General features: G+C 32.9%; 1 protein-coding gene and 1 pseudogene across 1 annotated transcript; both read right to left on the bottom strand.

Annotated features, from left to right (window-relative positions):
* Nucleotides 1-4,661: 4,661 nt before the first annotated feature.
* On the bottom strand, nt 4,662-6,597 carry LOC125847168 (BURP domain-containing protein 3-like; annotated as a pseudogene).
* Nucleotides 6,598-7,019: 422 nt separating this feature from the next.
* On the bottom strand, nt 7,020-8,355 carry LOC125847167 (BURP domain-containing protein 3-like). Its single transcript, XM_049526850.1, has 2 exons — nt 8,335-8,355; nt 7,020-7,784 (listed from the first exon to the last, which is right to left on the bottom strand). Exons 1-2 carry the CDS (start codon nt 8,353-8,355, stop codon nt 7,020-7,022), a joined length of 786 nt encoding a protein of 261 aa, XP_049382807.1.
* Nucleotides 8,356-17,196: the final 8,841 nt, after the last annotated feature.

Raw genomic sequence — 17,196 nt, 5'->3', positions numbered from 1 at the left:
CATCTTCCAAGGAACACATCATGTCTAAAATATCCTTATCATTTTCAACATCTACCAAAATGCCATTGTTAGGTGCTTTAATACTAAAGGTGCAAGTTGTATTATATCCCAATTCTCTAATATAGTCTTTCAACTCAAAACATGACATTTTATCTGCATCAACATCCAAAAATTCTGTAACTTTTTCACCATTATATATTGGTTCCCCACTACTTAAATCTAACACCCCACCATGGTACCACCTTAGTGTAATCAAAGTAAACCCATTCATCTCTTACCTGAAGGCAATAAAGAAATAGAATAGTAATTATAAACATACTCTAACCTACGGGCAATCCAAAAAATAGAATAGTACTTAAAAATGAACAGAATACAACACATTAGCAAACGAACAGAATACAACACAGTACTTAGCTTCTCTATGAACATAATCTATGAGCATAAATACAACACAGTAGCAGACTAGCAGCTTCTCTATGAACATAATACTAAGAACATAAATACAACACTCCATGAACATAATACTAAAACAAACATAATACAAAATTACGTGACTTAGACGAGAAAGGGAAAAACCTAATTTCATGAAAAATGTGGTATAATATGGTGTAAATGATCACCTAACACTATAATAGTAAGTGTGACATCTTGCAAGTTGGGGACTAGGAAGAAGCTTAAAAATTTGGAAATAGTCTTTTTGGAAAGAATTAAAAATTTGGAAAATTTGGCTAAGTATGGAAAATAATGAATTTTTGGCCAACTTTGAACAGTTATAACTCCTAGATCAGGATGATCTAGGTGTGGTTCTAGTTATGGTTGCAAAGTTCGTGGATTGGTCTTTCCAACGCTATTGAGTTTGCTCGTTTCCGAGTTCGTATGAGCAAGTTATGCCCTTTGAAAGTTGGGTAGTTGGCAGGGAATCCGTCCGGAAATTGTAAGGGTATTTTGGTCTTTTCCCTAGACTTTTCTTTGAATATATATTAAGGTGTAAGACTTATTTTTGATCAGTTTTTCCCTTTTTAAAAAAAGAGTAAGAGTTAGGGTTCTTGAGAGAGAAGGAGAGAATGGAGAAGAAGAAGCAAACTTCGTAAAGATCATCGTGGTTTTCTTCGGGGGTGATCCCTATTAAGGTATGTGAGTTCATAGTGTTGAGTTGGTTCTTTCCCCCACACGCCAAGCTCGTTTAATTTCGAGAAAAGATTGAATATGTTTGTTGAAGTTGTTGGTTAAAAATTGTTGAAGTTGTAGTTGTGTTGTGTTGAAGTTCTTGTTGGTTTGGTGTATGTTTTGGTTGGTGTTTGTGAGTTGAATCTATTGCATGTTGAGAGGTTTATGATCTTAAGTGTTTGGGGCTAGAAACTTTGATGTGTAGAAGGTTTAGAGTTGGAGAAAACTAAGGAGAAAAGTCAGTTTTCGGGGAAAAAGGGTGGGGCGTCGCGCCTGTCAGCGCGCCCCAAGAGGAGCTCTGAACTTTTCCCCTTGGGGCGGTGCGCCCATCAGAGCGCCAGCAGGCTTCCTCTGAAGTTTTTGGTCTGGCGCTCCGCGCCTCTCAAAGTGCTAAGAGCGCCAAGTTTTCCCATTCTTTCCCCACTTTCTCATACATGTTCCTAGGTGTTGTACCTATGTTCCCTAGTTGTTTCCAACACTCCAAGGTATGTTTAAACATTAAGAACTCGTCCATAACGTGTGATCAAACACCTTGAATTCATGATTCCAATTCAAGGAGAGTTAGTTTCCAAGTCAAGTGAAGTTAAAAGTTGAGTTAGAAGTTAAAGAAGGGAGTCAAAACAAGTCTTTAAAGCTTTCCAAGAGTCTTTGTTGAATGTTTTAACTTCATTTTAAGGCTCAAGTTTCAAGTTAAGTCAAGAGTTTAAAGTTGAGTTCATTTCTCAAAATTTATTAGGGAACTATGTATTCCCAAAGAAGTTTCCAAATGTTTTTACATTTGAGTAAGAAAGGAACTATGATTTCAAAAGAGCTTTTGGGCTAGTTTTCAAGAAAAAAGAACATTGTTTCCAAGTGAGCCTTCAAGTAAAGTTTTGAGTAATTATCTCAAATAAAGAAAGATGTGTTTAAAACACTTATGAGCTAAAGTATTTTTGGGAGTAGTCTTGAGCACCGAATTGGGGACACGAGTTCATATAAACTCAACTCTCCATAAGAACGATACGCCAACATGGGAGTTAACGGGTCATACTTTTTAGATGAATCCGTAAAGTTAAGCTAGTGGATCCACTTAGTTAAGTTAGCTTCCTATATCATGGCAATGTATATGATGGTCCTTGGGCAACGTGAGGTAAAATGTTGTATCACCACTAGGGCTCATAGTGGTGATTGTCGGTTAAAGAATCTCCCACTAAATTTATATTACTTTTATATAAGTAAAGTCGAGCTGTTATTGTTTTATCTTTAACAAGCTAAGTTGTTTACACTATTTTACAAGCCTTATCTATTGCATGTGTCTTATTGCTTTATATATTGAGTTCAGTTATTCATGAGTTTAACAGAGCCAAGGTAAGAGTTCCTTTGTATTCCTTCCAAGATTTAAGTTGTGGTTTAGCTTTCCAGCTCGCATACTCGTACATTCAATGTACTGATGCCAGTTGGCCTGCATCTTATTATGATGCAGACACAGGTACCCAAGGCCAGCATCCGGTTCGCCGTTGATCCAGTTGAGTACTTCAGAGTCAGTGATGAGCCTCATTGCATTCCGGAGGACTCAATTATTTTGTTCTCTTAGTTTTGTTTTATTAGGATGTTGTGGGGTCTGTCCCAACATCCATCTCAGTATTATAGAGGCTTCATAGATAGTCAGTCCGTTGGTTTTGAGTCTCTCATCTATGTATATATGTAAATATTCTATTTTGGGATTTGAGTTTCCTTTTTGGTTAGATTTTTATCAGTTAGGTTGTTTTATAACCTTGCATTGCATTGAGTTGCTGTCGAGTTAAGTTTTCGCCGAGTTAAGAAAGCCAAGCCAAGGGTTCGCTTGGGGGCCAACAATGGTCTTCGAGTCCCGGCCACGTCCAGGGTGTAGGCTCGGGGCGTGACAGTAAGCCACACATAAGATTTCACACAATGTTGCTCTTAATTTCACGAATCAACAGAAACCCTTGGGGATAAATTACAAACTCGAAATAAGGGATAAAGAACTAACCTTTTACTAAATCAGTTGATAAACTACAAAATGAAGTTGACAATACACAACAAAATCGTTCGATGATAGCAAATTTGTTTGATGACCAGAAATGCATTGCTAATGTAGAAGGATTGAAAATGAGAAAGGAGGATTTTTTTTGTTCTTTTACGTTTTTGGAGGGAATGGGGGAAAAACAAGAAATGAGAGTGGAATCACGCAGGACTAATTATTTGGTTTATATGATGAGGTCAGCACTTAGGTGTGTAGAAAATAGAGAAATATAAAGTTCAGGTGGGTAATAGGACACCCGTAAAGTTGGAGTGTGTAGTTGGGATTTCGGGTATAGGTTGTGGGGGGGGGGGGTTTCTCTTGTTTTTTTTGAAGGAGAACCCTATAAATAGCTTGATTTAGAGATACAATATGTTGACAATCAGATGACACAAGTTTCTTTCAATGGGGACGACTTTGAATTCAATATCAAAGTTTGAATCCTCCCAAGCTATCATATAACCTAGCTAGCATTATCCTCCTACGAAATGAAGGATATAGATTCTCTTTTATATATATAAACTCGCGCGCACATTATTATTTCCCATATATTCTGATTATTCATATACCTAAGATGCAAAACTAGTATTTTTACAAAGCGTGCATATATATATAATTAATAGCAAGGCAGGGAAAAAGGGTAGCTAGATCTGTTGTTAGAAAACTTACATCTTAATGTCTCAACTCCTCAGATAATAATAATGTACCATGCACGATAAACTTGGATTTGAGGCGGCATTTTGCACAACTTCGATCGATCTAAGGCAGTAAAGGAGAACTTTTGAAATTAATCGAAGCTGGACAAAAGGTCGGCTAAGAGATGAACTGTAATAAATAAAGGCGATCATATGCAAAAACAGGAAATATATACAAAATTAGCATAAAGCTGTTCCAAGCCTCCAGCGCCATACGTAAAAGGAAAGTAAAAAAGTGGCAAAGACGACAATGATGCAGTAAGCAAATAAGCACAAATTTGCAACGATTAGAATGGTGGTAACCATACCTTCATCTTTCTCTTTTCCAGTTCAGAGCGGCGCCATTAAGAGATAAACTACAATAACCATTCATCCTGTTTTCAAACATGGCTTCCTCAATGGGAATATTAGCGCTTAAAATAGGTTGTATTGCTTTGGTAGAGAACTTATGGAGCAATCAATTTTAAGGTTAACATACATATATTTTGCTCCGATCCCTGCGGTGGCGGCAAAATTAACTTCGAAAAATGCACAACTCAACTTCAACATGATAGTGTACAAAAGGTTGGCTCAATTTGACGAATCATTTTGCACGGACAATGCAATTCTACCTCAAAATTAAAATATTTCACAAGGTTTTTTAATAGATATATAATGCAGATCACACAAAAAAAAATATCATGAAGCTAGCCAGATTCATTTCCTTAATTATAATGATTTCATACAAATAATAATAGCCTAATTAATGGGCCTTTTTAGAAGGGAAAATGACAATTTGATCATTTGGAAGGAAATGACAAATAGGCTAAACATTGAGCACTACAAAAGGTAATCCCTTTGGGGTCCAAAAAGATATATACTGATAGTGCTTTGACTTTTATTCCATCAACACCTATCATAGACACCATGAATGCCTTGGTTTTTCCTCCAACATGACAATAATGCACAGCGTACGCATAGTTAACTTTGTGGCATTTCCATCCGCTATTTGTTCAACTTTTTCCATAGTGTATTTCTGAAATATATGACTACTTTCCCCTTGTACGTATCTCCGTTGTGATTGCTTGGATATTGTTTGTTCCAAGCTCGGATAACATGAAATCTACCATCGACTCTAATGAAGTTGCACAAAATTTCTTCTCTTTAATTATGGTGCATGGTCGGGCTCTTCACATATATTGATTGTTTCCTTTGAATTACTATCCATTGAGAAATGATTTAGAATTTCTGGGAATGGCTGATTGGTGAGGCAAAAATGGTGCATCATTTTTATCATTGAAAGAGGGAAAGTTGATCATATTTCCTTTAATTTCTTCAAGTCGTTTTCGAAGAAGTAAGGTTTGTAAAGAAAATTATTGTCATCGTCTTTCTCTGTAGCAGCATGATGCCAAGGCCACAGTCCAAAATCGAAGTTACCGAGATATACTTTCTGACTACTATTGGATTTATGATCTACAAAATCAAATTCACAAGCACATTAGGTAGTTATAATAAGTATGACTTTCATGAAAAATAGTATTTTTTTCTAGAGAAGTCATTTTATGTCGTATATGCAAAATTAAACAAACTTATAATAAATCTGTGTGGGGAAGAACATCTTTGATCACTTTAGGTATTTGAGTGTTGGGTAATTTTATTTTTCAATAAACTTCTGAAGAGATGGCTGCATGACTTACTATAAAAGCAAGCTACATATAAATAAAAATGAATAATTAAATTTTCAATCAATATAATTCTCATGTAATTAAACGATTAGTAGAATAGTTGTTGGATATAATAGAGGAGAAAATACATATAGGAGTGGGGAATTTACTCACCCAAAAGAATGAGAGCAAGTAGAGGAATTGAGATTTTATTGAGAAATTTTAGAATTGCTAATAGGTTTTGAATATTTGGATAGAAAGAGAACATAAAATATCCTTATTTATAGGCGCAACACCAACTTAGTGTAAATAAAATTAGACTTTAGCGAGGTTCACATGAATGTTGCATCTGACACCAAAACAGTCATGAAATATATGCATTGTCATGCTTTTGGTAAGCTTATATTTTTTTTTTTTGTAAGGATTAGACTTTAGTGATCATTAAAAAGTTGAGGTTTTTGACCAGATTTTTTAAAGATGAAAACAAGTGTTTTTGAAAATTTTATAAAGTAATTTTTTTAAAGGCAATTTTGAAATCTTGATATAACACAAATTATTATTTTAATATTAGTAAAAATTAATGCTTTTCAAATTAATTAGTCAAGTATAAATTACTACTCTTCAAAAGTTTTTTTAAAAAAAAATATAACTAGTGAAAATCAATTTTCAAAATAAATAAATTTTGAAAATCTAATCAAACAAGCTAAATAGTATTAAAATATTTATATATATATTATCCTATATAAGAAGTGGGAATGAAGTAGACACCACTTCATTGACATGCCTAGTGGTGCTTACGAGCCGATTTGGATTATTAAAATTAAAATCACATTAATAATATATTATGTATATATAATAATAAAAATATATATATATATATATATATATATATATAATTTGTTGATTCAATTAAGCTATTTCTTTTATTTTCTTAACAATAGTAAATTGACTATTATCTGTTTAAAAGTATAAAACTAAATCAAATCAACACCAAATAAAATTGATTTATTCAATCAATTTAATTTTTCAGCTTAAATCTAATTTTATTCAAACAATGAACACCTCTAGACATGCATGCTAGCATCAGGGTGTTATTATACATGTGCACCACAAGTCTGAAAGTAATTATATCATGTGGACCTATTTAAATTATTACTTCACACTATTAGTTTTATAATGAATTTAACTAATATGCATCGACAATGCATACATTTTTTACTCAATCAATAAAGCTGCGTATCGGTCGGTTTGGTTTGATTTTGAAGTTTATCGGTTTGACTTAGGTGAATTATTTTGGACACATATAGTTCAAGTTAATCCAACGTAAAGTTTGGCTCAATTTGACTAATCATTTTGTGTGAACAATTAAAGCTCAAAAATATTTCACAAGGTTTATTAAATCGATATATGAAAAATCCATAATGCAGATCACACAAAAAAATACCATGAAGCCAGATTCATTTCCTTAATTATAATGATCATACAAATAATAGCCTAATTAATGACCTTTTTTGAAGGAAAAATGACAATTTGATCATTTGGAAGGAAATGACAAATAGGGGTAGTTCCAGGCTTGACATTGAGTACTACAAAAGGTAATCCCTTTGGAGTCCAAAAAGATGTATCTTGGTGGCATACTGAAAGTGCTTTAACTTTTGTTCTATCAACACCTATCATAGATATCATGAATGTCTTGGTTCTTCCTCCAACATGACAATAATGCACTGCGTATGGATAGTTTACTTTGTGGCATACCATGTTATTCCCCTCCGCTATTTCTTCAACTTTTTCCATGGTGTATTTTTGAAATACTTGACTACTTTCCCCTTCTACCTCTGTTGTAATTGCTTCGATATTGTTTGTTCTTAGCTCGGATAACATGAAATCTACCATCGACTCTAATGAAGTTGAACAAAATTTCTTCTCTTTATGGTGGTCTGGCTCTTCACATATATGGATTGTTTCCTTGATCGTTTGAGCATCCTTTGAATTACTATCGATTGAAAAATGGTGTAGAATTTCTGGAATTTTTTTCGATGAGAAGGGAATGGTAGATTGGTGAGGCAAAAATGGTGCATCATTTTTATCATTGAAAGAGGGAAAGATGATGATATTTCCTTTCTTCAAGTCATTTTCGAAGAAATAAGGTTTGTAAAGAAAATTATTATCATCATCTTTCAGCTCACGAATCTCTTTCTCTGTAGCAGCATGATGCCAAGGCCACAATCCAAAATCAAAGTTACCAAGATAGACTTTTGACTACTATTGGAATTATGATCTACAATCAAAATGACAAACACATTAGGTAGTTATAATAAGTATGACTTCTATCCAAAAGTGATGGAATAAGTCATTTTCTTATTTTGAAAATATTTTTCATAAAAAATGACTTATGTTATATCAAATACAAAAAAATAGTTTTTTTTCATAAAAAATACTCCCTCCGTCCCATTTTATACGAGGTACTTTGACTCGGCACGGAGTTTAAGAAAGAAAGGAAGACTTTTAAAACTTGTGGTCCAAAATGAATGATAGAAATTTGTGTGATTGTAAATCATTTCATTAAGGGTAAAATAGATATTTTATAGTTAGATTGTTACTTTATATAAAAATGTGTCATTTTTTTTGGGACTGACTGAAAAGGAAAGTGAGTCATATAAATTGGGACAGAGGGAGTAGTATTTTTTCTCGAGAAGTCATTTTATGTCGTATATATAAATTTAACAATCTTATAACAAACCTGTGTGGGGAAGAACATCTTTGATCACTTTAGGTATCTGAGTGTGGGGCAATTTTATTTTCCAATAACCTTCTGGAGATATCGCTGCATGGCTTACTACAAAAGCAAGCTACATATAAACAAAAATAAACAATTAAATTTTCAATCAGTATAATTTATCATGTAATCAAACAATAAGTAGAATATTAGTTGATGTTTTTCCAATTATGACTATTTTGATTTGTCAAAGAATATAATTATAGAGAAAGTAAGCTACTATATATGTGGTATATAATAGAGAAACATAATTTTCTTACCCAAAAGAACGAGAGCAAGTAAAGGAACTGAGACTTCATTGAGAAATTTTAGAATTGTTAAAAGGGATTGGATATTTGGATAGAAAGAAAACAGAAAATATCCTTTATTTATAGGCACAACACCAGCTTAGTGTAAACAGAATTAAATTAGATTTTAGTGATGCTCACATGAATGCTGCATCTGACATCAAAATAGTTATGAAATACATGCTTGGTCATGCACTCATGCTTTTGATAAGACTCTTTTTTTTGTTTTTATTAGACTTTATTAAAACAGTGTTAAAATATTTACTTCATCTGTCCTATTTTATATGAGTTAGTTTGATTTGGTACGAAGTTTTGAAACTTGTGATTTAAAATAAGTGATAAATATTTATATGACTATAAATCATTTCCTTAAGGTAAAATGAATATTTTAAAATTAAATTGTTACTTAATATAGAAATATGTCATTCTCTTGAGGACTTAACTAAAAAGAAAGTAAATCATATAAACTGAGACACGGAGAGTATATATTATCCTATATAAGTAGTACGTAGGAGAGGTGATGAAGTAGACACCACTTTATTGACATGCTAGGGGTGTTCACAGATCGATTTGAATCAATTGTTTAAAATCAACATCAAATTAATAATATATTACGTATATATAATAATAAAAATAAGTATATGATTTGTCGATTCGATTTAGTTATTTCTTTGATTTTCTTAACAAAATTAAACTAACTATTATCTATTTAAAAATATAAAATCTAATCAAAGTCAAATAAGATTTATTTAATAAATTTAATTTGATTTTTCTATTTGAATTTAATTTTATCTGAACAATGAACACTCGTGGACATGTGTACAAGCATCAAGGTTATTTTACACGTGCACCGCAGGTTTCAAAGTAATTATATCATTTGGACCCACTTAAATTATTATTCCACATCATTAATTTTAGGGGAAATTAGGCGGATAAATAAATATATACTAGCTAATTAGTTAATATAGCTACAGTTTAATTGAATTATCATTCATCATTAACTTACAATCATAATTACGTGGCTCACATCTAGAATTTGTATAAATCGGCTTCTAATTATATAAAATTCAGAATTTGTATATGCTTACCCTAGCTTGTATATAATTATCATGTTGATACATTTGATTTGTATAAGTTCTCATTAGTGGTTATTCCAAGATCAAAAAAAGGCTGACCTAGGGTTTCTTCCTAGCCAGCAGTTGCACAACTCTCATGGCTGCTACGGCTACTGGACGACCTCCTTTCGAGGCTGTCCAACCCACCCCACCACCCCAAACCATCACATACGCCACCCTTTTCAATTCCAATACTATATATCCTAAACAATCTGCTCTAATTAACTAAAAAACAATCACAAAATCAATCGAAATAATTCATGGAGAACCTACTATCACGTTTTTAATGGAGGAAAGGTAAGACTTTATGATTGAAAAGGGATTGCATCAAGCAATGGTGTTTAAATTATCCCATGGTGCGCCAGATTTGAAGGTATTAAGGTCAATTTTATCGAAACATCTTGGTACCAAGGGCAATTGTTTAATTGGCTTACTTGCTCCAAGACAAAATTTGTTAAGATTTGATCAATATGAAGATTATGTACTAGCTTTATCTCGCTCAGTTAATTATCTTCTCTACAATGTAGAGGAGCACCAATGTAGAATTTTTCCATGGTCCATTGGATATAATCCTAAGGAGGAAACGGCGTTAGCTGTGGTTTGGATTTCTTTACCGAACTTATCTCCAGTTTTGTTTGCAAAGAAGTCTCTGTTGTCTATAGTATCGGCAATTGGGAAACTAATAGCTATAGATAAAGCTACACAAATCAAGTCAAGACCCAACACAACTAGGGTCAAGGTTATACTTGATCTAATGGAAAAGCTTCCAAATCTTATAAGATTGTAGTTTGTGGATGGAAAATCTGGTAAATTGATCGAGGTTTTTCAGGAGATTTTATATGATAATCATACCTTTGTATTGCAATTATTGTAAGCACTAAGGTCATGATGAAGATAGTTGTCGTTTGATCTCGAAAAGAAATCAAAATAACAAACAAATTGATGATACCATTGAAGTTGCTTCAAAAGGTACTATCGTTATAGTGAAAATTATCAAGGTGATGCGAGAGAAATACTAAATGAAAAAAGAAAGGTTGTAGCTGTCGATCAAAGTAAAGCTACTTCTTTAGATCGACAATTGGTTGTTGTCACTTCTGAGTAAAATCATGCACACTCAATGGATGTTGTTACAGGTAATATTGGTGTCCAAACAACTACCGAAAACAAAGGGGAAATGCCAAGCATTGGGGTTGATGCGCCGCGAGTTGGTTCAGACAAAAAAATAATGAATTCAGGACACAAACTAATGGATACATCTGATGTTGAAAATGCTGAAAATTCTGGGCAGCATGTTTTGAAAGTTGAAACCAAGAATGCAACAAAAAATTGGACACTGGTTGCACACAAAAATTAAACTAGTAATCAGAGCCTTTTCCCAACTAGTCAAAATAATTCTCCATGCAGTGAAAAGGGTGCGACTGGAAATTTTCATGACAGTGAGAAGAGGCAAGATATTAGTAATGCCTCAAGAGACCTATTATGTTCGAATAACTTTGATGCTTTATTGAAGACTACTAGAAAGCAAGTAAAGTTAACAGAGAATGACAACAATTTGATCCAAGAAAAGCAGGTTTCACCACCTACTTTGAATAGCAAATTAATTTCAGAAGCTCCTGTATTTGTGCCTAAATGTGTGATTGCAAAGAAGAATGAGTCAAGGGCCTTAGTGTCAAATACAATTGATTTGGGTGAGGATTCTCTTAATGAAGACGAGGAAGACAATATGCTTGATTTGGGCGAGGATTCTCTTGATGAAGAGGAGGAAGATATGCTGGACATATGCTTTGATAGAGTGGCTAGGGAAGGAGATATATCACCTAGGCAACAAAGAATTGGAATCAACAAAAGCAAAAAGAAGACACATGGAAGACAACATAGTTGAGACGGTAAAATGACTGAAGAGTTTGTTCCAAGACACCTACTGATGCGACAGACAAAACAGAACCATTTGACAGTATCAATAAGTTCAACAATATCCAATAAATCCATAAAGAAAGTGTGAATTATCAAGTGTTGTTGGATAGGTTTGAAGAAGAAGACAAGATAAAAATATTTCAAGTTACTTTTGATGTGCAATCAATCTTTTTTAATTCATGCATTTGTAATAGAAAGTTAGAGGCTAATAACTCAACTTTCTTCTTGATTGATGTATTTTTACATTATTTAAGCATCCTCATTTGTAATATCATCATGGAGTGTTACAAACTCTGTGGTGATCAGAAAATACTTAGTTCTCTCTAGCTCTTATTTTCTTCATGCTTGTTAGGTAGTAGACGTTAGGTACTTCATTAGGATTAGTAAGGTAAGGCCTAGCCCCCCTTGCTTGCACTTATCCCTATTGATATTTTTTATGTTTAATAAAAGGTCACTAGACACTGTCTAGTGGTAAATTTGCTGAAAAATAAAATAAATTAAAAAATTGTATAAGTTCTGAAAAATTCTTAATTATATAAATACATAATTTGTATATATTTATCTTGTTTGTATATTGGCAAGTGAATTATACAAATGGGAATATCCATAGCAAACGAAACTGTAGTTATGAAACGTAATAAACAAATTGTAGCTAATTAGGAGGCTTCTTAAGTTTAATCTCTTTACTATAATTTCCTCTAAATTTTATAATGAATTTAACCAATATGCACCAATGATGTATACTTCTTTTTTTTTTTTACAAAAACAATAACTTTGACCAGCAATAACTCATGGTTTGGTTTGGATCGGGTTATTGATTAAAATCGAAACTAAACCAATCTAGTCGCTTTATTAAATTTCTAAAATCAAACCAAACGAAAAAAATAACCGTCGGTTTGGTTTTTATCGATTTGGTTTAGTTTTTCTAGTTTATTTGGTTTGAAAGTAATAATTTTTTGAGGACGTGCGTATCTCGATAGACACAAACACCTAGCACATGAACAATCCACAAAAAAGTTATTGTCGGTTCAATTAAGCAATTAAGCAACATTAGAGTTATCATTACACGAACAAAGTGATTCGATTAAGAGAAAGTGTGACTATTTTTTGTGAAGTAGGGCAGGTAAAAACTAAAATGAATTTTGATGGACTTGGACTTAGGATTGTGATAGTTGGGCCAAAATGTTGGGCTTGAGAAAATGGTAAAGTTAAAGACTTAAGTTAATTAAAATTTAGCAAAATATTGATATTTTGTTTATGAATTATATATAAATAATTATAAAATTTATATATCTAATTTATCGGTTCGGTTTAGTTATTTTTGTTGTTTTTTAGCAAAACCAAAATCAAAACCAAACCAAATAGTATCGATTTTCAAAATTTAAAACCAAATCTAACCAAATATCGATTTTTTAATCGATTTGATTCGAATTGCGGTTCGGTTTGATTTTTTAACCATAACCATAAAGAACATTAGCAATAACAGGTCATTATTTCTTAGCATCCTATTTTTTTTTAACTTTTTTTTAACACCTCTATTATATTGATTTTTGAGATAAATTATTTTAGATCTACCATTTTGATCCTTCAAACATAAATTATTTTCAATAACGGGAATAAATTATAAAATTTCCTGATCACTACAAAATCTGGGATAAAAGTGAAGACCTCCATATATATATAGAGAGAGAGCTAATGATTACTCGAATGATGTATGAAACTAATTGTTTACATGGTGTGGAAGAAATAAAATACCTAAATTAGTGATGATCAAACTCATGAAAGTAAGACGACCCTCCTCTGTATTTTGGGTAAACAAGAACATTGTTTGGATAGAATAAAGTACAGTCCAAGTTTCTTTATCTCTAAACTCGACGTGAATTATTAGTTTCATTCCAAACTATTAACAGTCTTGGAAGTACCTTTTTACTTGTCTAGCTGGATTTAAATACACCTCGACTCGCAACATGAGTGAAATACACCCCTAATTCTCGTCAAGTTTCTCTTGACTTTTTATTAAGAGCTCTATGTTCCTTCAACAGTTTGAGACTACTTGCTATGTCATGTGGCAGATAGGAAATTAACTAAGGTTTTGGTTAGTTAAGTAGATGCGTGATTTTAAGACTGTCAATAATTTGAGCACAAAACTAATAATTTGCGTCAAGTACTTCTCTATTTAAATATTAAAAAGTAGAAATACTTATGAACTTACCTCAAAGTTACTGATTGTGTACGCAATTTTTTTTTTTATATAAATTAGTGTATAATAGTTAAACTCTTTTATAATTTACACATCCAGCTAAGTATTTTTAGCCTATCATGGTCAGAGGTGGCCTATCTCAAGTACATGATCTCTCTAATTTGTCCAGTGCATATGTAATTTTGTGATATATGTCCATTTTAAAATCTAATGGTCAGTATTCATTTAAATAAATAAAAAAAAAACCCCTTAGAGAATTCATTTATTCAAATGGAAGTCTTTCAATAACTTTTCTTTTCTCACTTGATATTTCAATAGATAAAGAAACTAAGACATGTAACATTCTTGTCTTAGAAAGTAAATATATTAGAACTCCATTCAGTATGTTGTATTTCGTGATTTAACGTCCTCTGCATAGGCATAGGTGGTGTAATTCATTTTTTGATAAAAATTCAAATTATATTTTATAGGATTTATGATTAAAGATTAGATGTTTTATATATACCTTTTTAATATATATTTATGGGTAGCATATCTCTAGTGACCCGGAAGGTCATTTTTGGATCTTTTTTTGTAAAATTACCATTTTATCCCTCTTGATATTGGCCCCGAATCATTTTTAAATGAGTTTTGAAATCAGTTTCAAGTTTCGAGTAAAAAAATTGTGAATTATGTAAGGTTTTGGTTTCAAAAGGCTAAAGTTGTTAAAAAGTGATTTTCGGTGTCTTTTGGAGTTCTCAGTGTCAGAATGGAATTTCGTCAATTCCATCAGTCCTGGAATGTAGAAATTGGTCCAAGAGAATTTTTGGTTAAAAATTCGGAGAATTTTTGAGGATTTGAGGTCCTAAGTTAGAATTTTTTAAAAAGTTTTGTTTTTGGGTTGATTTTGATCAACATTCATGGTTTGGATGCTCGGATCAAAATTTTGAGAGTTCCGTTGGATTTGGGGAGGATTTTAGGCCTAGGTGAGGTCTTGGTTGAATTTTCAGAGGTCCCCAACTTGATTTATCCTTTTTAGACGTTATGTTCATTTCTTGTGACTTTCACGAGTTACAAGTAAAGGAGACTTCATATTTGTGTTTTGATGGTTCCATTGAGTCTGGAATGTCAAGTTTAGTCAAATTATGTATATGGTTTGTGTGTACGGGGTCCCGAACGAATCCTGAGGCCCCTTTCGATGATTTTTAAGTTGGTTGTAATTTTCTGGTGTCTGTTATACCTCACGATCGCGATAGGATGTTCGCTTTTGCGAACCTCGCGTTAGCGAGACCCTGATCGCGAAAAAAGGGAGGTGAGACCCCAGACCTTCACGAAAGTGCAGGGCTTGTTTGTGATCGCGACCTTCGCTTAAGCGAAGACTGAGTTTTTTCGTGGTTCTCTTTTGCCAGCTAGAGGTCGCTTTTGCGACACTAGAAGGGGGTTTATGCCTGCCATTTTCATGGTTTTACCCATTTTGAGCTTTGTAAAATCCTTGGAGGTGATTTTGAAGAGATTTTTTGTGCTAAGTCATTTGGGTAAGCCTTTGTGACCCTAAAACTTCATTTCCCTTTTATTATTTATGAATTTTAACATCAAGACTTGAGATTTTGATTGGAAAATGACAAGGTTTTTCAAGAACTTGAGTTTTAAGGTTAAATGGTGATTGTTAACTGATTTTGTTTCCTTTTTCGAAATGGTTTTCACCAATGAGTTCCAAATGCATTGGGTAGCATTTTCAAGTAAAGATTTTCGAACTCAAACCCAATTTCAGAATTGGGTTCTTGAGTTAATTTGACCCATTTTTCAAAGTGAATGATTTGGGTGTTATTATTTTCAAAATTTGATTATGATTACTTGATTGAATTAGATGTAACACCTCGGAGGTTTGAAAGTTGAGAAAGGAAAGAAAAATGCAGAAATTTTTCTGAGGTAGTGGTCTACGAGACAGACCTACGAACCACAGAAAGTCCTACAGGTCATTAGAAGTGAATCGTTGAATCCAGAGTTTAGGTTTTGAAAACGTAGGTTCTGAAGTTTTGACCCACGACTTGGCAGGAAGAACCGTAGAAGCTTTGATGAGTCGTAGATGACACTCGAAGGATGGGTGGCTTAAGACCTCAGTCCTACAGAAGGGTATGACGGGTCATAATTTGTCCTATGGGAGATAGAATGGGTTTCACGGAAAGGTCCAAGACTTAGTGGTATTTTGGAATGAAGTTAGGGACTATAGGTACGGTCTACGGTGTCATCCGACAATTATTTTTAAGGATATTTGGATCTTTTCCTATGTATCTAATATCTATACTACGTCATTCTAACTTATAATTAGACCTTATAACTGATTTTACTCCTAAGAAACTACCCATTCCATTCCCCAAAGTCCCTAAATTCTCTCTGAGAATTTCTTCAAAAATCCTCTCTCTAGATCAAGGAAGAAGAAGCTAGGGTTTCCAAGTCAAGTTTCATTTTCACCATTGCTTTTGAGCCTTGAATAGCAAGGTATGTATGGATTAATCAATGGGTTTCATTCACCCATTGAGTCCCAAGGTTTCTCTATTCTTCAAGTCAAATTTCAATCAAATTGATTAGGTTTTCATTCAATTCTTCATGGATTCTAATGGTGTTAATTCAATTGTTCAATTTTGATCTTATTATGATTGTTTTGACTCAATTACATGCTTTTCAATTATTTTCACATGAACCCATGCATGAATCGTAATTTTGACTATGAACTCTAAAAGACATGAATTTATGAAGAAGCTTGAATCTATGAATGATGTTTACATGAAGTTATGCGTGATTTATGAAAATGAATGTTTTATGATTTAGGTTGCTTCAAGAGAAGCATCATTGAAATTATGAAAGGTTTTCTCACAAATTAGGAAATCATGGTTTGGTGAAAGGTTTTCTCCCATATGCTTGATTCAAAATTTAATGAGCTAATATATGATGATGTTTTAAGCTTGGATTAGTATCTTAATTGTGTTTTTCGATGTATGATATTATGTTTGTGAATATGACTATTCACTTAGATTAGTGTATGAATGCTGTTTTTCCATGTGTAATGATATGTTTATGAATATGCCTATTCCGTTGGGATTTAACTTAGCATCGAGAGAACCTTGAGGTGGAGGCTTAAATAGGGTAGACTCTAGTAGCAACCTCTAGTTTCAAACTACCTACCCCCATAGGATTGCCTTAAATGTCCTTGCTATGATACGATACGGAGTTCTACATTGGCAAGTAGACTTTCCCTTCTCAATGTGGAAGTTACATCGGATTCAATGTTATAGCTTGCATGGTCTATTGTCGGTTAAAACTAATATCCCACAAAATGAACTAAGTTGCTTTCAATGGTCTTTATGAAGTTTTTCTCATCATCATATCATATCATATATTA

This window comes from Solanum stenotomum, chromosome 12, assembly GCF_019186545.1.
Source record: "Solanum stenotomum isolate F172 chromosome 12, ASM1918654v1, whole genome shotgun sequence".
Classification (NCBI taxonomy): Eukaryota; Viridiplantae; Streptophyta; class Magnoliopsida; order Solanales; family Solanaceae; genus Solanum; species Solanum stenotomum.
This window is presented reverse-complemented; position numbering and strand designations above follow the sequence as displayed.

Bases quoted from the DNA above. Each gene is read 5' to 3' on its own strand.
- LOC125847167 (XM_049526850.1), bottom strand. From the start codon at position 8,355: ATGCAGCGATATCTCCAGAAG. The intron at 7,785-8,334 runs GTTATTGGAAAA...TTCCAATAGTAG, and splicing joins TGCAGCGATATCTCCAGAAG to TCAAAAGTCTATCTTGGTAA.